We start from the raw sequence: 23,093 nt of genomic DNA on the forward strand, positions 1-23,093 counted from the left end.
TATTTTTATAGAAAATAAGAAAACCTGCCAAACACTGTAGAACAGTTTTCTATAGAGCTGGATCTGCCTGTCACCACACACCGGTTAAGAGCGCGTTTGAAATACATATTTAAAAATCTCAACAATAGAAACATGCTCTATTCAAATCTGTAATCTCTTAGCTCTCAGTAGCTTTTTCTCTCTTAGTCATTTTTCAGTTGTCAACGCAGAAAAAAGCAGAAGTTACAACATGTCTTCTTTGGAATGTAGCCAACAGAATATTTCTGATTAAAATCAAAGCTGTGGTGGAAATTACTCTTTAATTCTTCATCTTTCTACGTGTGTGGTCATTTTGTCTGTTTCTCTATCCTATGATGTGCTGCTTGTATTTGAAACTGACCAGGCTCACTGATTATGTTGTCAGGACAGTAAATGAGTCAATTTCAGGATTTACAGTTAAACTGCTTGAATTGATTTTCACATTTGCCTCAATGACACGATAACTTTCTCATTGTTCCTCATTTGAAAAGTAAAGATTGAACCAATGCCGCTAATGTGCACCATCACTGACACTATGAGGATTAATTATCTGAATTATGGAGCTGATTCATCATCTGAGGACAAAATTAAGGAGGAATATTGTTCAAACTAAAAAGTTACTGTTACTCATTTTACTTTGCATTTTAGTAACTCTTCTAGTTACCTAACTAAAAAGTTAAGACAAACTTTAAAATGAATAGTCGGAGGTTTATAAGGAGAATGTTAAAATAAAAGCCTCAAACAATGGGATTCTACTGTATGTGACAGATGAGTCTACTCCTCTCTAGTAAAGTCACATGTGCTTGGTATACAGATTAGACAATATGGTGGATGTAACAATGTCAGTAAAAACTCCTCATGAAGCAGTCGAGAGCATCTGCATCAGCACAAAGGGCCGGGGCTGGTTTTGTGTTTCATTATTGAACCTACTGGTGTTAACAACCAATGTTTAGTCACAATTCATTCACACAATGCAGCACTGACGGACTGCATTCATTCATTCTGACACAAACCATACATTTTTATTTACATTACATGTTAGTTACTTTTTAAAGTTTCTTTTCTAAAACATAACTATTTACGGTTACTTTTCCAAAAGGTTATTTTTAAGTTGCTCTATGTTGTAGTTACTTTTTGGTTGCTTTCTTTAGTTACTTTGCATTATAGTTACTTTTTTTACTTTTCCTAAGTTTTAAAGATAACATTTCTTTTTAAATTACTTTCCCATAGTTACTTTGCTTTCAAGTTATTTTCCAACAAGTTACTCTTTTTAGTTAAGTTGCATTTCAGTTACTTTTTAATAAAAATTCAATTTGTGAAGCCAGTAATTTGTCTTCTTAAACTACATTTTCAAATAGAATTGAAAATGAATTTAATAATGTATTTTTAAAATGATGTACTTAATTATTTATCTATTGATTAATAAATTAATTTGTAAGCTAATTTATTAACATCTATTTTAACTTAACAGTCAGTTAATTAATGAAATGCTTCATCACTATTTCTGTGGCACATGTGCTCCTACATGCAGGACTCTCCTCATCCTGCCTTCTGTTAAACGTGCTGTCAGACAGGGACTTTCGAGATTAAAAGTACCTCGACTTGTCTTGATAATAATTAAACATGAATAAGACTGTGATACTGAAAAAAAAAAAAAACTTTTATTGCGGCTGTGTCAAGGTTAGACAGTCCATCAAAACAAGATTACTTCATAATGAGAATTATAAAAATGCTCCAATGTCTAACGTGCAAGTGGGCAGATTAATTTGATATCGTACATCCACTTGGTCCACGTGCTAACAGTAGTCTGAAATGTTACAGTATTTTCCATCTTGTAAACATAAAGCTACAAAATGAAACAGGGTGATTGGAACTGTAGCAGGTGACCAGTTCTAGTGCCTTAAACTGTTAGACTGACAACAAGTGGATAAAATAAATACAGGGGACTCAGAATCTAATTTAAAATAATAGTTTTAGTTTGAAGTCCTGAATTATTCAGACTATAAAAGAGGTGCCCGCTACACCTCCAACCAAACACCAACCATTATAGACACCTTAAGTCCCAGTAAAAACTCAGACCATTGTATTCTCAGATAAGCCACGGTGCTTTGACAATACAAAAAGATAAATAGTTTTACTTTCATGCAAAAAAAAAAGAAGAAAAAAAACATCCTCATGAATCTCACATAATCCCATGACAGTAGACACGTAAGGCAGCAAATATCAGAAGCAAAAGTTAATCCAGTCACCAGACCGATGTCGACCATCAGCGCTCCAGCTGTTCCTGAGTTCTAGTCTTTTCAGGGACCTGAATATCTTAAAGAGTGTGGTCTCTTCTGGAGGGGGCCCCCGGGTAGAAGGCAGTTGTGCGTCTCAGTGTGTTTTTGTGGTGTGCTGAGAGGTCAGAGGTCAGTCTTCCCCCGGGTCCTCCGACAGTCCATATTTGTGCTCCAGCACGTCGACCGTAGCAGAAAGGGCACTGAAAAGAGCAGAGAGTCATTTCTCCTTTAGTGTCCTTCAGCGTGAACCTGGGAGGTTTGGTGAGAGTCACAAAGAACACAAACCAACAAACCTGCTCTGTAATTTTATCACCTGTTTGTGGTGAGACAGTGAAGCAAACTGCAGCCATGTTCTGCTGTTAAACTCACAACTCCAGGTCTTTTAAACCGAGACTCTGTTTTTACATTTTTTGGGTTGAAGACTGTTTTTGTGCCAATCAAATAGAGACGGCCCTCTGATTGGCCGACAGAGAGAGAGGGGCCCTCTGATTGGCCAAAGTACTTCACTCACTTTACTTTGCACTTTTTCAAAATTTCTTTTCCAAATGATTTACTTTTTTGGTCACTTTAAATGACTTCAATGACTTTTATTACTTTACTGTTACCGTACTACTGTACTATGTACTCTTACATGTTACTTTACATGAATGTATTTAATCATTAATCTACTTTTAATGACTTTCCATTGTAATTACTTTTGGAAAAAACTTAATTTTTTATTTAGTTCCTTGTGAAAGCTCACTGGGTCTCAGTAGAAACTCACCAGCCCGGTCTGATGATGCGGTATTTGCCGAGAACCGACAGGTCGACCACCGTCGATCCCAGGCGGCTCTGGTCTCCTATTGGTCCGCCATCCACCACCACTGCTAGTCTGGGCCACAGTTCCTGGAACTCCTTCAGGGGGAAAAATAAAGATGAAAAAAAAAAACAATCAAACCAAACAAAGAAAAACTCCTCTGACCTGAATCACGATACAGAGAAACTCACTGAATCAAACTTTAAAAACATACTGTTTTTCTTTCCCTGCACGTGTTCACTTACATCTACAGCCACGGTGCTGGTGTGTGAGCTGATGTTGGCGCTGGTGAGTGCGAGTGGCTCCCCGCACATCTGGCAGAGGCGTCTCATGAAGGCGTGGTCGGGGATACGGACGCCTACGAGCTGAGGAGCACATGGACACGGACAGAGATGACCGGCACCGATCAATAAGCCTCATGTTTGATTTTTTTTTTTTTACCTTCGGTGGCATCCCGTGTTTGGGGCGGACTTACTGAGGTAAAGGGGTTGAGATCCGCGTTCAGTGCTTCGGATCTTTCGAAAACCAGGGTGACGGGACCAGGCAGCAGCTCGCCTAACAGTGCGCTCTTCACCGGCACCTTACAGTACCTGTCCGTGGAGACGAGAACGAGCCACGGTTATACTGAGCAGTGCTTTAACAGCCGGTGTCACTGTGCTGTAATTCCTGCTCTGATAAATCCAAGTTAGAGAGTACGGAGGAGGACTCCAGGATGCCGTCATGTCCTCTGCATTAATAAATGATTTAATGAATACTGAGGCTTCTCTGTGACAGCAGGTGTGCCTGTCACTCAAAATATAAAATGCATCTTGTTGGTGGCGTCTCAGCTTCTGCTACGTGCGACTCCTCTGTGTATGACTAATACACTCATGTAACATGGCAGGTCTACACAGAGAACTATCACACTTCTGACAGACTGACGCCAAAGTGTCACTTAACACCCATGTTTCAAAATTACAAAAAAAAAAAATTCTACCATCACAAATATGAGCAAATCATGTTCCCTGTTCACCACCACAGGTCGTCCTCTCGTTCTGGTGGTAAAACAGCAGACACACACACACACACACACACACACACACACACTTACTTATAGATGTCCTGGATCTCTCCCACACAGATGGCCAGCGGCTTCTGTCCATTTCGTCCTTTCATTTCGTACGTTTTCCTGATGGCGTCAGAGTTCTGGGCCAGACACGCCAGGCCGTAGATGGTGTCAGTGGGCACGCCGACCACATGACCCTCCTTCAGGGCCCTCAGGGTGCAGCTCAGGATTTCAGCGTCATCTGCAGCTAAAAAAAAAAAAAAGAAAAAGAAAAAACGAGGGTCAATTAGACGTCATCAGTCACAAGACGCATGTCAGTGAGGATTACAAACACTTTTATGTGCCATTTTCAGCAATAACTGTGCCAAACGGCTCAGGTGTATCTAATGAATATTTAGGCTTGTGGGACATTTCTCCTTTCCTCCGTTTTCTTTGTCCCTGTGTGTGTTTCACAATATAAAATCAATCAAAACAAAATTATAATAAAGGAAAGAAAAGACAAAGAAAATCCCTGGCGTTTACCTCAAAATTAGTTAGCTGTTTGTCACTTTGAGGACTTTAAAAAATAATCAAAGAAAAAACCAAAAAGGGAAGTGTAGTTTTAAGTAATTTTGAGATTAACCAACCTCGTGTTGGTTAATCTCAAAATGAAAAAAATCGGGACATCTCAAACCTTACATAGATAAACATGCATTGTGTTATTTCATACATCTGCTCCACCGCATTTCATACAGAGAACCGTTATTATCTGATCGCTGCGGTTTGTCTGCTAGTCACTCTGCAGAATAAGAGTTTGCATGCAAAACGTATGATGAAGTTATAAAAATGACTTCTACCACATAACCACATAATTAAAGTAGCTACATTAAAATGACACTTGCACACTTCTGCATTTCACCTCTAACACTTTTGCTATTAATAAATAAACCATAAAACAAAGTGGTGGAATGTAACCAAGGACTTAAGTATTAATTGGAGGTACTTGTACTTTACTTTACTAATTTGGTGTTTTTTTTTAAAATATATTTTATACTTCACAACATCCCAGAGGTAAATATTGTACTTTTTACTGCGCTGCATTTGTCTGACAGTGAAATGTTCCCTTCATGGAAAGTTCACTTTTTACAGATTAGTGGTTCAAACAGGACAGCATCATAATTATGATGACCTTATTGACCGTGATGCATTGCAGCACATTAAACTGCCCCAACAGTAAATGTAGTTCAAATGAGCTCAGCCTTTAACAATACAGCAGTAAAACGCACTGTAATCATTCATTCACCAATAATATTAAAACATGATGCACATGCAAATCACTGGACCGTTTTACTGCACAACGGCTGCTACTACTTTTAATAAAAGTGCATTTTTACTGAAAATACTGACATACTTTTACTGGGGTTGAGGTTTTGAATGCAGCACTTTGATTTATTAACACTGACATTACACAAATAAGGGATCTGAATACGTCACGCACCACTGCTGTGGTATATTAACACTATGAAAGTAGTTCGTTAGGTTTTGTCTTTAAACTCAAATCAGGGCGGGTCCGCTCACACACACACGGACGAAGAGAAACATCGGGAATCTGATGTAACACACTGCGATGTTTACGTTCACTTTGAGCGGCGCGTGTCAGAGCTAACCTGTGCGTGCCAGTGCTAACCTGTGCGTGCCAGTGCTAACCTGTGCGCTCCTCCTGCTGAACGGACGGCCCATTGCAGGTCTGCGGCAGCAAACGCAGCACTTTGGTCTTGAGCTCTTTGCACATTTCTCCTCCCAGTCGACGAGCTCCGCCGGATCGGACTAATTCGACGGCGACGTTACACGCGGACTTCATAAAATCCAAACTAACACCGCGGATGCGTCACCTCGCAGCCGGAGAGCATGTTGTCGCCTTGTCTTCCGGGTTACGCCCACAATCAATGACGCCAACATATTTAAAGGGCCAGCAGTATTTTGATTTCACGAGATGATTTCCTGTTTCAACTACTTGGATGCTAAATACACTACTCACAAAAAGTTAGGGATATTCGGCTTTCAGGTGAAATTTCAGGATGAACCACCACCAATACATTTCCTGGTTCAGTTAGAATTGGTATTTAAACAGTCCTCCTCATCCTGCTGTTCACATTCTGACATCATGAGACCAAGACGACACCTAACAGTTGATCAGCAGCACCTCAACACTGGAGGCTTCAAACAGGAAGTCCTCAGACGGAGGTGTTCACTGAGCTTAGAGGGTCACAGAGTGTCACTTTTTACATTTTCCATAAATTTCACCTGAAAGTCGAATATCCCTAACTTTTTGTGAACCCTGTAAATAAATAAATAAAAATGATGGTCCTTACACTTTTTGTTTTTGTTTTTATGATGTCTGCAGTTCATTTCAAACACGGGATAAAACCGAATAATGGGTTGGGTAATATATATATATATATTTTTAATCATCTTCCATAATTACAATAATTTACACTCAAATCCTTGAAGAAATAAATCCATTAATAAAGCTTCTAAATTGCGTACTTTATTTTGAAAATGCGTTTTAATATCTGGAAACGCATTTTATTGCGCTTTAGTGACGCATCTTTTCAAACCTGTTTCACGCTGGCCCCCTGCCCTCCTCCTTACTCATTCATTAGGAAAATTTAATTCACCTGCTTAACCTGCTTATATACGCAGATCTCCCACACATACACACAATCACAATATGGAAATGCAGCGTTTAGAGGACGCAGGTAATAAAAACACGCAGCTTTTCAGCGTTGTGGTTACGTCACCAGTGTCTGCAAATGTGTTCGTAAACTAGTTCCAGATGGCGCAGAGGAAGCAGCGACCCTGCAGCCCGATGAGGACGTTTCACCGGTGAAACAGGTCAGACACCATCTGAAGCCTCAACACAGGAGCGCTGTCTGCCCGAAACAGCATGTTTGTGTCCTCCACAGAACCTGCAGGAGGTCGAGGACAGGCTGGTGACCCTGTCTGAGAGGATGACCCTGTGCACCAGAGTCCTGCAGGACCTGAAGGACCTCAGTGATGCTCTGGTGGTGAGCTCCCCACTCTCTCTCTCTCTCTCTCTCCATGGACCCCTGTGACTTACTGATTTTTGAAAAGTTAATCTTGGTTATGTCCCGCAGAGAAAATCTCTCCAGGATGTGTCCTTCCCGCCGCAGAAGTGACCAGTAGTGGATCAGTCTTTTTCTATGTTGTGTAACTAAATAAATGACATTAAGATCAGCTGTCCATTTTAACTGTAAAGAGAAAACAAGCATTTCAGTGACAAGGATAAGGTTTTATTAGTATTATATTGCTCTCAATTCAGAAAGTTATTTATCATAATACTTTATACGAAACAAGCATAAGCAAACATTTTCACATTATACATTCTTTTAAAAAATACAAATCCTTAATTCCTCACTCTTTGGGTGTCAAGACATTCCTTTGGAAGCATATAGTTTCCCCTTTTCTTTTTTTTAAATATTGCCCATTTGGAAAAAAAAAATGTAATTTCCAAAACCACTGGCTTTACATGTGTGATCAAAACGATGTGCTTCCAAACAAACGTCACCATCAGTGATTTTGCTGACGTTCAGGTCAACTTCAGCAAGACGACCGTGAGCCACAAGTCAAAAACCATCTCTCTGCTTATTGATTTTGAAACAAATATCGGCAGCTGTAAGTTTGACTTTCATAGGTGAATATGAGCCAACAGATTATCCACGTCAAATTTAAATGTGTGAAAGGCTGAGATGATTACATGGAGTGAGCCCAAACGAAACATGTTTACGCATAAAGTGTAAAAGTTTAAAAAAAAAAAAGGAAAAAAAAAGCTGCGCACGTTTTGACCAAAATAATTCTTAAAACAGAATCAGTCATTCACTCCTTCAAACAAAATCCAGTTGGTTTTAAACGGCATGTAAGAAGATCGCTGTGGTCCAACATTCATGGGAACCGTACTTGGATGGACACCCGACAAAGTCCAGATTCACACCACTCCAGGTGTGCAATATTAAATTCAGCACAGTGGAGTTAAGAGAGTGGTCAACATGTCTGCACTGGAACGGCAATGTTTGTCTCTGTAGTTCTGCATATATGGATGTAGCAGAATATCATTTAATGGAGGAATAAATGTTGTTGTTTTTAAAATCTTAGAGTCTGTACTTAAACTTGTGAATGCCTCACTTAAAATTGCATAGTTGTGTTCAATGACAGTATGCATGCATGATCATGTCGATGTTATGAGCTCAACTCTTGGCAGTAATGTCACTTTTAACATGGTGAGGAAATTACAATTTTCAGTGCTGCACGTTTTGCATGTAGGGAGACTCCTGATATCCAATACTGCATAAGCGGAACGGTTGAGAGGACAAAATGTGTGACTGGAGCTTTTCGCAACATGTCGAACTGCCTTCTTGGCACCTGTGAGTGGAGGGAAAGCTCCACTCTGAAATTATGGCAAAAAAATGAGTTGTGTGTCCGTTTGATTTTTGAGTCTATCTGGACCTAAGACGTAGACTCGCATCACCTGCATTGGTTATATAGCCCATTATATTTTCTAGCAGTGCTGCATATCTATTGGTGACTTCGAACCGTACGCTTCCCTCAGTCGATGCTTTTGCCTTATTGTTTTTCTGCTGCTGGAAGTGATTGCCTGAGACTCGGTGAAGATGAGTGTGGCGGCATGTCCATGGCAAGTCTGAAGCAGAGACTGTCAAGGCAAAGGAGGCTCATAGAACAGTTATGTTGTAAGGCCGAGTAGCTCTACGCTCACACTATACAGGGCATGATGCCTTCACTCTATCATTGCATTGCGTCCCATGTGAAACAATACTGTTAAATCATACTCTGAGAAGGAGGCTATGCGTTAGATATTCTTGTTACTGTGGGGACTGTACAAAAGCCCAGCTGCTAGTGGAACTATTCAACTAAAACACAGCAAAAACTCCTCTGCATAAATGTGACTGGGGGAAGAATGCGCGGATACATTAGCTCCAAACTCTGAGAGTTAGTAAATTCAAAAGTCTATACAAAAATACAAATTCTAGAATAATCTACAAGTTTCTCAAAGAGGTTTACACAGAAATGTACTGTATTTACACGGTCACCAGGACACCATCTTTTAAATGCTACTTTATAGCAGTTGTATACAAAAGTCTTTAGTGGTGCTGCTCCTCAGCTAACAAGCTGTCCGATTACTCGCTTTACAAGTTAGTGTGCAATAAACGGGGGAAGAGTGCAGCGAGACGTAGGGCTACCGCAAGTGTGGGGCGTCTGGTGAGGAAAACTTATGTCTGAGGGACAAAATAAGGGAACTGGGATCAGTCATGACTTGATGCATCCCTGAGAGGGTCACAACCCTATAAAACATGGGATGTTGACAGTAGTTCTTACTGTTTCATTGTGGACAATTTTTGCAAACAAGCAGATCCTAGAGGACAATTTGCCTCACTGTGCAGTCTACTATGGGTGCCTCTGTTCTCAAACTCACTTTTAGCAATACCCAAATACCCATCACGTTCTTAAAAAAAAAAAAAAAAAAAAAAAAAATCAGTAACATAAAAACAGCTCAACTTACTATACAACATATGATTGGAATAAATTAATAGATTTCTCTGATATCTTGAAGATAATTCTACCAGTATAATGAAAGAATCAAGCATTTAAATAAATTAACATGTACAATTTTTAAATTAGTTTTAAGTTATAGGCAACTTATTGATGTATTGACTTAATTTCACTTAAAAAAAAAAACAGGCAGATCTGGTCACAGGTTCTTTTTTTTTTTCTCGCAATTAGTAAATAACTGTCAAAAGAAGTAGAAAAGAATCATCACATTTTTTGGACTACACTAGTCTTCCTAGGAAACAAAAACACTGAGGAAATCACTTCATATTGTATGACAGCCGTATAAGGGGGCCAACCCCTTCAAATTCCTGCTGGGAGCAATGCTTGATAAAATGATATCAAATTCCTCTAATATACAGTGCAATCTGGTCAGTTGCATACCAGCTCTAAGCATTTGTAAGGACCTGTAGTACAGTACAAGGATATACAGACACGTTTTGTTTTCCTGCTCAGGTGTGACCGTCAAGCCAGGAAAAGGAATTCTTAAATCATCAGTGCTTGGACAACACTTGTTTGTTTCATTCGATCAATTCAGAGTGGATATCGAGGGACATTATGTACAGTTTGATTATATTTATAACAATGGATCTGCTGCCTTTTCCCTGCGTTAAGCATTAACGTCGCTAAATCTCAACAAGCAAACTAATCCTGTTATTAAAAACTCGACTACTGCAATGAGACCCAACGGAAAATGACTCATAGTTTGTGTATATACGTTGCACAATGCCATAGAGAACAGGATGCACAGCAGGTACAGGGGGTTCGATGCACACACTATATAGGGAGAAAGAAGAGGCATCACTGTGACTGGAGATGTGGGTGGAACTGATGACTGCGGATGAGTGGGTGCAACAGACAAACACGTGGTGCCAGATGCAGAAGGCAGCCCTTCTAAGGATTGCCGTCGGTGGCCATGTTAAAGTCATCAGCGACCAGCAGCAGAGCCTCAATGTTGGCAGCTGTCTCAGGGCTCTGCAGGGAGAGGAAGTCCGAGACGTCCATATTGGCCAACCCGTCGGATGAGGGAGGGTTAGCGGCAGTGCTGCTCACTACTGTGGAGAAAGTCTGAGCTGAGGAGGAGGAGGAGGAGGAGGAGGAGGAGGAGGAGGAGGAAGAAGCAGCGGGCGCCTCCAGCCTCACTTCACCCACCTTGGAGGAAGACTCGGGGAGGCAGCATGAGGAGGATGAGGTGGCCGGGTGGTGTGCAGGCTCTGGGGGCTGTGATGGCGGGGGAGGAGGGAGCTCTGAGGGCTGCTGCTGTGCTGGGGCTGAAACAATGGAGGAGGCACTCTTTGAACTCTTGTCTTTAGCAGAGTCCCTGCAGGCACACTGGCACTGGCAGGACTCCTCCTGTTTGATGATGATGACGGGCAGGCTGAGGCCGATCTGCTGGACCGAGTTGCCTGAAAACAGGAAGGACAAAGCAAAGTCAGTGGCATCCTTTATCGTTGGCTTTCCAAATGTCCTGCAAAGAACATTTCAATAAAATAAAAATGAAAACGTGAGAGGCCAATGCAATTCATTGACTGCTAGTTGGCTGCTCCTTAGTAACTTACTAGAGGAAGTTAACATTCATCAGTTGTTGAGTGAGAAGAGTTGTTGCCAAATAAGTTTGGTATTGGCATTGTGATGAGAAAATAAAGTAAAAAGGAAGTACTGCAAGTCAAGAAACAACAAAAATAGAAACATTTACAATAAAACAATATGTAAAACAAAGAATTGAAACACAATGTATCAGAATGTGTAACAGTAATAATCTACATCTTGATATCTGCCCGGCAACACTTCTTCTCTACTGATGGTTCCTGAAAGTTTACTTGTCAATTTTATGATTAAAATATTGGGAGACACCGCTTCAACTGTTCTAGCACCGTGCATTAATTGGACATCACCGTACTGCACTGGATGTCAAAGTAAACCTATGATTTCATTACAGCATTCTGGCCAAGCTCCAGACCATGAAGAAATATAATAATTCACTACTCATTGACTTACCAGCATTTCCTCCCACTGGTATGGCTGTAGTGAAGAAAACCTTTTCCACTTTTGGAGCTCCTTGATGTGGCTGTGAACAAACACCACAGAAGAAGCAGGATAAAACTCTGGAGACATGCTCTGGAGAGTGATTTGCACCAGATTTCTAACTGTGTTGAATGGGTGGGGTTGGTGTGTGTGTGTGTCTTGTATTAAAAGTAGTACTGAAAAAATTAACAACTATTCCTTTCAACACTCACAAACACAGATTCCTAAACATGGTGATTCTCACTCTTTTACCTTACATATGAACGCTAAACCTATTGTTTTTGTATAACTAAGTGCATGGCACTGTGAAGTTTACTAATCCTGCCACATCAGCAAATTTATGATTAGAAGGTAAAATGCAAGAAATCCCTTAAGCCATGCATGTAGAAATGTGTTTTTAAAACCATTTGTCAGTGCAGACACAGTGTAGTAGTATTACTCACTGCTTGCTCTGGGCTCTGCTGGCTGTTGGCAGCACTGCTGAGGATCCACTGCAGGTTCTGGTCAGACATGACCAGGCTGGGCTGCAGCAGGTTCTGGGTGGGAGCTATGGTGATGGTGGCAGAGGTGGTAGGCAAACCAGGGCCAGTGTTGGGAACGGGACTGTTGGCCAAAGGCACGGGTTGAGCCACAGCTGCCAGAGCATCTGTCGTGGTGGCTGCGACAACAGACACAGCGGCAGTACCTGGTGCTGTGGTGGTCAGTGCTGGAGCCACTGGGGGAGGAGCGGAGATGGGATGTGGTAGAGGAGTAGTCTGGGTGGCACTATCCGACTGCAGGAATGTGGGTGGCAGAGCCACATAGTGCTGGGGGGTCACATGATTTGGTGCTTGGACAGAAGCCTGGGCAGGCACATCAGAGATCTGCTGAGGACCAGTTAGTTGCATGAAAGGGGGAGGCTGTGTGGAGCTGACAGTCGCGGAGACGGAGGCAGGGGTGGGGGCCTGAGAGGAAGAGGTCTGTCTGAGCTGGGATGGAGCCTCCATGACTGCAGTTGCATGGGAACAGGAGGATGAGCAGGTGGGATTGAGAGAGAAAGAGATGAGAGATGAGGCATCAGTCACTACTGGCTGGGTAGAGGTCTCTAGGCTGAAGGATTCAGCAAGGCTCTCTGTGGAGGAAAAAAACAACTGCATCAGTGAACAAGAACATTTGATATAATTCAAGCTGACAGGTTTTGAAATGTACTGACCGGTGGGATGGGAATCATCTTGGCTGACACTATTTTCAGGACTCTGGAACATGAGCTCAAAGATTTTCACAGGGGTCACATTGTTGAGGTCCAAATTTTGAGCCTGCAGTAAAATTAAAACAAACATTATGAATGCATGGAGTGACCTTAGTAAGAATTACAACGGTCAGAGATTCTCGTTTTAGCACTAAATCCTTACTGCAGTGACAGTTGCACATTTTTATCACAATAGCTACCTGTTAACTGACATCTTTACTGACTCCTCAACATCTTCAATCCAATGTCTGTTTGACGAAGCTGAAGAAAAAAGCCACTTACGTTATGGATGTTCTCTCGTAGCTCTGAGTCTGTCGAGATGAGACTCAAGTCACTGAGGCACAGCGAGTGATTTGCATCCTGTAATTAAGAGATGAATAAGACCTAATTAAACTTGCCACTGCTATGGGATCAAGCACAGAGTCACGCAAACAAGATAGGGGACTGAAATTGGCAAAGAATGCGACACCTACTGTATGTTAATGTAAAAACCAAGGCCTTGTTTAAAAGGACTCTAATAAAACTTTTAAAACATTTTCACAAACATGCCAAGTGAATTGATTAAAGAAATGCTCCCAAGATCGACAGGCACATTGCGCTTCTGGAACGCAGCATGATGGAAATTCAAACGTTTATAATAAAGTGATAATGATATTATGAGGGAAAAGGTGCCATGTTGCTCCCAGGATGTGCATGGAGAACATGATGAAGTGTCCTGGACACTGAGAAGTTTCTGTACTGTGACTCACTTCTGAGAGCGGGTGGGTGAGGGTGACGGTGAAGGGCTGTCCCTTGTCGTGGCCCCGGATGTGACTCTTCAGACTGTACTGGCTGCTAAACGTCTTCTCACAGCCGTCACTAGGACAGTTAAATGGCTTCTCCCCTACAGAACGAGTACAGACAGAGAGAAAAGACTACAGTAAGAGACTGATGGGCACGAGCTAACTTTGAATGTACACAGAAATAAAACGATGACCTTTTGCAGACACTGAAAACCTGTATAGACTAAAACAAGGACTAACTACAGCAGTTTTTCAAAAGCCTCAACCTGCTGATAAAAAGTAGCTATAAAGTGCAAAAAAAGAAAGTTGAGAAACAATGACAAGTGTATTCGAGGTGAACAAGCTCAGAAATGTTAAAGTCATGAATATACTAATAGATTTTAGTGAGTTAAGCAAATTCTTCCAGCACTTCTCCCAGTTTCTTAAGAAATTATAGACACAAGTGAAGGAAAGGTGCTGAGTGCATCTTTAGAGTAAAAGCATTTGTTTTTTAAAAATGCTTTTGAACAAACTCTCATTGCAAACTGATTAAGAATTAGCTTCTGAGGTATTTTAGCTGTAGAGTAAACGATTGTAATTGGTCTAGCTGCTCTTTATGAATTGAAGTAACTTCAGCTCATTTCCAAATGGATGAAATTTTACAGGTAGACAAATTAGATAAGTCAGAAACTGGGAAATCAAATTCTTGTGAAGCTGATTTTATAAACTTAGCCTCTAATCCATCATGTCCAGGAGCACAGCCAATAACAATAAGCAAAGTTATTTGTTTGTCCAATCAATACAAGTACATGTGAGCGCAGCCTTTTTAATAGCTGCTATTTAAACTCCATGTCTACACAGACTCCTGAAAGGAAGACCTGGTAAACCCCACAATGCTTTAGGCTGCAGTACAAATCTATGTGGTGAGGCTATTTGAATTAAGCATGTGTGGGAGGCACTGGTAACAATGCAAATGCAAATGAGGCACAGGTGAAAAATCAACATGTCCTTGTTCAAGCTTCCCTTGATAAATCAAGGTTACATAAAACAAATATGTGTAATACGTACCCGTGTGAGTCCGTACATGAGTTTTTAGATGATGACTTGCAGCAAAGGCTTTGCCACAGCCATCGTGGTCGCACCTGAAGGCAAAGACAGAAAGATTCATGTCAGAAATGCTTGATGACGTGATAAGATGAATTTATATATATATATATATATATATATATATATATATATATATATGATACTAATTAGCATCTATCTACTGCATCTCACTACCATTTTAGGCCGCTGTCTAACCAAAATAACACAGTAAAAGACACTTTGAGTGAAATAAAAGTTTTAATATTAAAAAAGCCCTAAAATTGTATTTGTGTAGACAATCAAACATTTAAACAGACTAAAAGAGCTCCTTGGGAGTATCTTCTAGTTTCACAGTTTCTTCGTCTTCTACCAGGGGTAGATTAAACATGGTGTGATAATGGAATTGCTCACCGGAATGGCTTCTCCCCAGTGTGTGTGCGAATGTGCTTCCTCAGATCGCTGAGTGTGGTAAAGTACTTTGTGCATCCCTCTGATTCACAGTTGAATGTCTTGCCTGTGTGAAGTCTCTGGTGTGCTTTTAGTCTGTAGAGACAATCAAGCGCATCTCATTAAAGCAGACTGGGAGACTCGCAGAGAGAAACAAACTAAGCACAATGGCATTAAGCAGCGTGTGTTATATTCCTGTTGCATTCATTTTAAGAAACGTGTAGAAAGCATATGGAAACGACAGTTAGTTCCCAATTCAGATAACAATGGAATGTGGTCAAACATGGAAAAGTGCCGTCAACGGTGGTCGGAATAAAATAATCTGGGTGGCATGGAAGATGGTTAGCAGAGAGTCATTTTTATTAAGGAGTCCACCCGAGTGTGGCATCGGTTGGCTGCCCTGAGTAACAGCCTCTGACAGAGAGTTGATGGTAGTGACACAGCTCCACCAAGCCCCAGACATGTTGTCATAGCAACTGAACCAATACAGACCAGAGGGCTCGGATGTGGACTGCCTCAGATCGTAGCAAAATGGAGAGAATTCTACGAATGAAGAACATGTCTGCCATTGGGGAAGAATAGATTAAAACTGTAACCCATTTTTTACACTTACCAGTTCAGGAAATTTGAAACAGTACAGACAATCATTGGAAATATTAGTCTCAGAAATTTCAAACAGCAGTTTTACCTAACACTAAATATAAAGACTCAATGTCATAAATGACCAAACTCACTCCTTCCATGAAATTTCAAGTTGAGCCACAACTGGCAGAAAATTGGATAGGAATTAGGATTTAGGCAATGTTTTGCTACTGGCACTGTGTTCTCGGGTTGTGTGAGAGTGTGCGGATTAAAGGGGTGTAGTTTAATTTACAGAGAATGGGTAGTTAGAAAGACACTTGCAACTAGGAAAGAAGAAAACACAGGACACAGCACCCTGAGACGCTCTGCTTTTTCTTGGCATTGTTCCTTTTATGGATTGTTTCTATTGTTTGACTTTGTGTGTTTTTGTACCGTTTCTGTAACTATTTTTGCAACTCTGACCAAATGCATTTACTTCTTCAGGTAATAAAGTTACACACAACACACATCTGGACAATACATACGAAAATTAAACGTTTCAATTATATTTTAGTACTTACTCTACCCATATTGTATTGCTTGTATTTAAGTTCATACAAAATAATGAAAACACTAGCTGTGCCACCCACTTTATTGCAGGACCTGCTGAATACTTAACTTTATATCATGGCATACAGTTTACCAACCTTTTTTGGCCTGTGACCCTTCTTTAAAAGGTGGAGCCTGAAGCCTGACAAACTGCTAACAGAGCCTGAAGTGGTAGTTAGAAAAAATAAAACATAACTCAACAGATCTGTGTGAATGCCTACCTGTATAATGTGTTGAAGGCCTTCTCACAGCCTTGCACATCACACTCAAACGGTTTCTCCTTGGTGTGAACACGGACATGGATCTTGAGGCTGTAAGAGGTAAGGAAGGCCTTTCCACAGCCCTGCTGATTGCACACGAATGTGTACTCGCCCCGGTGTGTCTTCTGGTGTGTCCGCAGGTTTCCAGCTGTGCTGTACGTTCTTGTGCAGCCTTCGAACATGCACTGGTAACGTTTCACCTTATAGAAGGAGAGGAGAAGGATGTCAGTGCCAAAGCATGGTTAAATTCAACACTAAGTAAAAAGAGAACCTTACGTCTCTTAAAACACTATCAAATAGTCTTTAACCTGTATGTCAAAAGCCAATGAGAAATTAAGCCTTTAATCCATCTCAGTAGTAACCTGTCTTGCAATACGATCAAGAGTGACAGTCGGAGTCGATGTGACCTTTCAGATGGGATTTGAACTCAAATGACTCAGCCACCCATCAGCACATGAAACGAGTGAGCACAAAGGACAGCAATGACGACAACCCCCCCCCCATGCAATACATCCCATCCATTTCTGTTTTACAGCACCCATCTCCATTGCAGTGTGGTAGTCTCCTGCTCTCTTTTCACACTAAAGCCCCGGGGCTATGTGAATAAAAGCCGTCCTTTCTCCTCTTCAAAAAATGCTATCCGGCATTGAACACAAAGTCAGGAGGAGGAAGCTTGCGGTTGGCGAATTCCTTTCCACAGCTAACATTACTGCAGTAACTTACTGTCCCGATCATCATAGGGACCTTGTCAAATAAAACAACTTCCTACCATAAAATGTCCCATAAAATATGACTCAAGATAAAAGACTACATGTTTACCCCTGGCCTTATTGCATCGGGTACTTCCCCACTGCTGAGGAGCCAGCAATGTGGCAAAATTAGAAATCTTATCTTATTTGTTTGGTAAATGTTTTGGCCAAAATTGTAGCAACATTTTCATAAAAACAAGGCAACTGAAATACCTGAAAAAGCTAATGCATGTTGATTTCTTTTTATTATCAAAATGTTTCTTCATGATGTTAAACATTTCTTATGATGCATCAAGTTATGTCTGCCTACCTACATTTTTCACACAGCCCAGCAGTCACACCTGACGAAAAATGCTTAGCTGTTGTATACAGCGAAAGTGATATAAAGCTTTTCCTTTCAGTATTTCTGACACTAATCGCAGTGATGGGCAGTCAAAGCACATTCATTTTTATTATGAATGTGGGAGAGATCATTTGTTAAGAAAACATTCATGTAAAGCCACCGTGGGAAGCCTGCGAAAGCTTGTGCTTTGTACTGCATTCATCTCCCACACCATCGTGACTCTTCTCCACCATCAGTTCGATCATTGTCTGAGTGCATTGTGTGCTTTGGGCTCCTACATGCATTGTGTTACACACCACTTCATTACAAATTAAAAGGTTAGAGAGCATTTACAGTAACATCACTAAGTGTTTGACGTTGCTCGTCATGAGCAACATGTTGAACATGAGGCTGGCATTTTCTATTTGTTGACTTGGGATTTGTTTTGTTTCTCTTTGTTGACTCTTGCGGCCTCTGTGCTCCTCTCATGTTTCTCAAAGGCTTATGAGTGGCTACATTTGTTTTCCTATGTGCATAAAGAATTGAATGCAAATAGCATAATTTGCACCACTTCACAGTGTGCATTCACACTGGTGTGCAAAATTGACATCAGCAGCATGACTGCCACAATTTACTGCACAATCTAGGATTTTATATGAAGGCTGAGCAGTTTTGTGTGCAAAATAAAAATAATACCTGACAAATTAGCATGATGGAGCTCAACTTTGTTAGAGACTTCCTTCTTTTTCTGGCTTGTGCACTTCAGTTTAGGGATGGTTAGTTACAATAAGTGAATGGTTTCGTTTATTGTTGTCTTGGAAATTAGTTCATAACATGAGTCATAAAGTCAGAACAATGGCATAGACAAAGTGCAGATAAATTCAACATAGCCAAACCAAAACCAAAAATGCAAGCACACCCCACATTGCATACAGATTAAACAAAAGCAGTGCTCAGCGTTCAGCAGTAACACCAAACAATACTGGCCACACGCACACATAGTATCATATTTCGTTTGTTTAGTGATATCATGATGTTGGGTTAAAATAGTACATTTCTCCATATTACTGTGCCCTCAACCTCTTGTCGTCAAATCATTTCAACTAAAAGGGGATGTGAGACACCACCAATAATTGTCTGTCCTTTTTCTGTGACTCAGATCCATCAGAAAAGTGTTGCACCATTTTGTTGCTGCAGTCTTATTGGAAATTGATTATCTTTGCAGTTTTTCATTGCTTACAGGCAAGAAAAAGCAGCACAAACTCCCTAAAAATTCACAACAAAAGAAAAGCAGTGTTTTTCCGATACTGTTCCTACAAAACCGTATTCATCCACAACTTTAATGACATTCTCCTTCCTCTCCTTAGAGATTCCTTGTAGCCGCTGGTGGTAACAGTGTGGACAACAATTAACAAATAGTGTTTGAAAACCGGACTGACACCAAAACAGCTCAATCCATCTCCTCTGATTAAACAAACATTACCTTTGTCACTGGAAAATGTAATAAAAAAAAGCTCTGGGGAGAAAGTGCTACCTTGTGGGGCCTCTGTGTTAATAACACAAGGGAAAAACAACCCACCCACCTAATGATGCTACTATTCACATTTAGCTGTAGAAGTCTCTTCATTAAGATATAGTGGTCAAAGATGAGACATGTAAAGTTTGATTTGATAATCTCATCGTTTTGATCTCAAGTGGCATGTGTAACAAAAGTGTGTCAAATATAAAATGTCTTTTAGTCCTTAGTTGCCATTGTCTGACAGATAAAAGTGAACTCACATCCAGTAGCCAGGGAGGAGAAGTTAGCTAGGAGAGCAAGCTATTGTTTGTATGTTGTCATACAACAGCAGACTAAAAAGAAAAAATTACTATTAACAGTGAACAGTGTCGCTCAATCTGCTCACAAGAGTCTATAGATGTTGAGGCAACTGGCCAACAAACAACCTCTTGTTTTGACAGTAACTGTATGTGGTGGTTTACTCGATGAGAATATAGTGTGTATCATCTGAAATTTGAAACAACTGACTAAACAAAGGACTGTGTTGTTCCCTGCAGTCACTCAGCACCCTGCCTCTTTTTCAGCAAGAACCAGCTGCTTTAAAAGGTGCTCACTTGCGGTCAGTCTTTCACTAATTAAGCTGAGATAGGTCTCACAATATGGCACATTTGCTACATGACATGAAAGTCACCACCAACAGGCATGCGCAACACTTTTGCGCATTTTAACATAACCTTCTACCTAATACAAATGAGAAACCACGGCAAGCTGCTGAGGGTGCTCATTTTCAAAGACCTTCAAGTACATTAACCTTTGCAAACTTTACACTTCACGAAAACAAAGCATGTTAAAAAAAACAAAAAAAAACACACACACTTCCTATACTTTACATTACATTATACAGCTATAAAAAAAAAATCGACTGGAAACGACTGGAGGAGCTTCCATGAACCCAACCAAAAAATTACTTCAGCAATAATAGTTGACCACAACTCTACTGACCATATTTTGCCCTCATCTGTGTTGTAACTGGTATGTGAAAATGAATTTATGCAAAATGTTACTGGATACACGGACAAACCCTTGATTCAAAGCAATGCTGACTATTGAAATCATTGAACTGAAATCATTGAGCATCTGTGTTCATCCTAACCATCCATCCATCGTCTATACCTCTTATCCTTAAAGTTCGTTGAGGATAAGCGGTGACATTGAGTGAGAGGCGGGGTACACACTGGGGTACACCCTCACTGGTCAATCACAGGGCTTCAGACTAAACATTATAATATAAAAAGGTATGTGGACTTATTTAAGCTTACCTCTCTCTGCTTGGTCTCTGGACACTCAGAATGCAGGGTGAGGGTGGCCCCCTCTATGTTGCGTGGCATGGGAGTGGAGCCTGGATTTATTGTGAACTGGATCTGATCTGGAGAAATGGTGTGGTGAACATAACCCTGGGACATGCCATCAGGGTCTATCATAAAGGCCAGAGAGCCCTCCTCTTCATCTCCATCACCCTCCCTCTCAGTTAGAAAGGTGACCCCATCTTCGTCCCCTCCACAGTGACCCTCCTCTTCGCCCTCCTCATCCAGCCGGATGGGATCGCGCTCGATGAGCACTGTGGTGCGGTCGTACACCCGACCTGTAGACGATGAAGGCTCTGGGATCAGGTCATCGTCTTTGTCAAAGTGGATCTTGTCTTCTTCTTCGTCGTCGTCCCGCTCCAGGCGATCCACTTCCACCTCAAAGTACATTGGCGCCTCTGTATGAGGGCCATTCTCGCTCATGGTCCCTGGTGCCTCTCCTTCCTTGGCAAGGAGGACTGCACACTCACACTGTTGACGTTACAGCCTGAAAAATAAATGAGCAGTGGAGTTAGTTTGTTCAAGGCAACGGGAGTTTGTTTGTATGGCACATTTCCAGAACAAGGCAATTCAAAAAGCTTTACATAGGACATATAAAGGTTTTAAGACAAGATAGGACAGAAACAAAGGGTGTTATAAAAAGACACATATCAGGATTTTAAGTAAAATAAAATAGAATTTAAAAACAGGTGAGAGAAAACATAAACACAGTGCAATACGAGTGCAGAGCCAGATATGGTTTGATTGTGCCAAACAGAGGAGTTTTAAGTCTACTTTTAAAAGAACTGATTAATGGAGCCGACCTCACGTTTTCTGGGAGATTGTTGCACATAACTGATGTATAAAAACTGAATGCTGCTTCTCCCCGCTTACTCTGACTCTTGGGACAGGAAGCAAACCTGTCCCAAGTGATCTGAGAGGTTTGATCCGGGCACACAGCAGATCTAAGGTAGCCCTGGACCACATGAGTGACATGCTGCCCAGTTATAAGAGCTCAGCATGGACACAAAAGAAAATGTTCATCACAATAACTAGAAAGCAACGCATCTCCAAGGCCTGTTCTGATTCCCAGAACAATTACCAGCTGCTGGCCAGACAGTCTAGAGTGGATATGGCAACACTAAATATACCGGTTATACACTGTACGTCCCCTGCTACGATTAAAAAGGAAGTCAATTATTTTCAGTACTGAAAAGCAGACTGCTGCCCAGTAGGCCAGAGGTTAATGCGCCACATTAGCCATGTTTGGGGAGACTTACGTTACAACGCCGATATCCAGAACTTTCTAGATATTTCAATGGCATAGCTAGCGTTAAGTCACGGGACAGCAGCGGCTAAACTCAGCTACGTTAACTCACATAGTTGATGATTTCCATCTATTAAAGCTAACCAGATTAGCTTTTATAATACGTTACGGGCAGCGTATGAAAGATGACACATTGACACTACAATGCCAGTTAACTTTTCCGTAACTCGACAAGGCTAGCTAACGTTTGCGAAGCTGCGCGATTTACAAACACAGAGTGGCCCGATATAGCTGCACTGACTGCCAATGCATTCATGTTAACATATCCTGATGGCATAGTAGGGAGGTAGTCAGCCGTACACCGTTCAAAGACTGTGAAACAGTCCGCTGGTCGACTAACTTACTGACCTGACGTTATTTCACAGAGTACATGCTGGTGACATCGTTACTAGCCTCAGAGATGTGTCGCTAACGTTACCTGGCTGCTACAAGTACACAGCAGACCCTACTTCCTTTATTGTACACAATACCTCTGTTGTTATTCGCATTTTTTCAACGTTGAGACTTGACTGCAGAGACAAAATTACAGTAACCATTGTTGTCTGTAGCTTGCGAGCGCCAGACAGCTTAAATGAACCCAAGGTAGCTAGATATACGCTAGCTAAGTCAGCTATCACTTACTGCTCTACACATGCATAGCTATGCTAGCTAGCAACAATTTAGCTTATAGCTGAGCTCGTAACGTTAGCCTGTTTACTGTCGACAATTGACATTATCTATCTTGCCTGCAAGGATAACAACTTTTATGTTACCAAGTGATAAACTGGCATGCTAACGCTTTCGTCCCTCGTCTGAAAGAAAGTGGCATTAAAATATATTTACCTGTGTTAAATTTTGAGCCTTATTCCTATGCTTTGGATGTTTAGCACTTTCTTTCTATCCCCTCCCTAGGATACCACACAACGTCACAGACTCACAGCCATCCGTGATGAATTATGGGAAATTAAATATCATTGTAACGCAAAATTAAAACCGAAACCATATTCCTCTTAATGATGTACCGAAATGTAGATATTCTCTTTCAAGCGCGAGAAAACCAGAGGTGTTCATGTAGTGTTATTATTTCAGCTTTTGATTGGCAACATGGACTGAGAATGATAGGATTTGATTAAAATAA

General features: G+C 41.0%; 2 protein-coding genes across 3 annotated transcripts; both read right to left on the minus strand.

The window, feature by feature from the left end:
• Positions 1-1,690: 1,690 nt before the first annotated feature.
• On the minus strand, positions 1,691-6,041 carry yrdc (yrdC N(6)-threonylcarbamoyltransferase domain containing). 2 transcript variants are annotated; one of them, XM_070835572.1, is made up of 6 exons: positions 5,825-6,041; positions 4,184-4,379; positions 3,569-3,683; positions 3,339-3,458; positions 3,061-3,191; positions 1,691-2,497 (listed from the first exon to the last, which is right to left on the minus strand). In XM_070835572.1, the coding sequence occupies exons 1-6, from the start codon at positions 5,976-5,978 to the stop codon at positions 2,428-2,430; spliced, it is 786 nt and encodes a 261-aa protein (XP_070691673.1). In that variant the 5' UTR covers positions 5,979-6,041; the 3' UTR covers positions 1,691-2,427. The 2 variants fall into 2 exon arrangements, with proteins under 2 accessions (XP_070691673.1, XP_070691672.1); XM_070835571.1 differs by having other exon boundaries at positions 4,184-4,385.
• Positions 6,042-8,286: 2,245 nt separating this feature from the next.
• On the minus strand, positions 8,287-22,873 carry mtf1 (metal-regulatory transcription factor 1). Its single transcript, XM_070836174.1, has 11 exons — positions 22,799-22,873; positions 20,626-21,157; positions 16,699-16,937; positions 15,272-15,403; positions 14,843-14,916; positions 13,763-13,896; positions 13,296-13,373; positions 12,978-13,080; positions 12,229-12,896; positions 11,759-11,828; positions 8,287-11,166 (listed from the first exon to the last, which is right to left on the minus strand). Exons 2-11 carry the CDS (start codon positions 21,091-21,093, stop codon positions 10,655-10,657), a joined length of 2,478 nt encoding a protein of 825 aa, XP_070692275.1. The 5' UTR covers positions 21,094-21,157; positions 22,799-22,873; the 3' UTR covers positions 8,287-10,654.
• Positions 22,874-23,093: the final 220 nt, after the last annotated feature.

Source organism: Pempheris klunzingeri, chromosome 8 (assembly GCF_042242105.1).
Source record: "Pempheris klunzingeri isolate RE-2024b chromosome 8, fPemKlu1.hap1, whole genome shotgun sequence".
NCBI classification, from domain to species: domain Eukaryota; kingdom Metazoa; phylum Chordata; class Actinopteri; order Acropomatiformes; family Pempheridae; genus Pempheris; species Pempheris klunzingeri.

Bases quoted from the DNA above. Each gene is read 5' to 3' on its own strand.
- mtf1 (XM_070836174.1), bottom strand. From the start codon at position 21,093: ATGAGCGAGAATGGCCCTCATACAGAGGCGCCAATGTACTTTGAGGTG. The intron at 12,897-12,977 runs GTCAGTACATTT...TTTCCTCCACAG, and splicing joins AGATGATTCCCATCCCACCG to AGAGCCTTGCTGAATCCTTC. The intron at 11,167-11,758 runs GTAAGTCAATGA...TCCTGTTTTCAG, and splicing joins ACCAGTGGGAGGAAATGCTG to GCAACTCGGTCCAGCAGATC.
- yrdc (XM_070835571.1), bottom strand. From the start codon at position 5,978: ATGAAGTCCGCGTGTAACGTCGCCGTCGAATTAGTCCGATCCGGCGGA. The intron at 3,684-4,183 runs GTAAGTGTGTGT...CTCCACGGACAG, and splicing joins GAGATCCAGGACATCTATAA to GTACTGTAAGGTGCCGGTGA. The intron at 3,192-3,338 runs GTAAGTGAACAC...TTCCCCCTGAAG, and splicing joins CCAGCACCGTGGCTGTAGAT to GAGTTCCAGGAACTGTGGCC.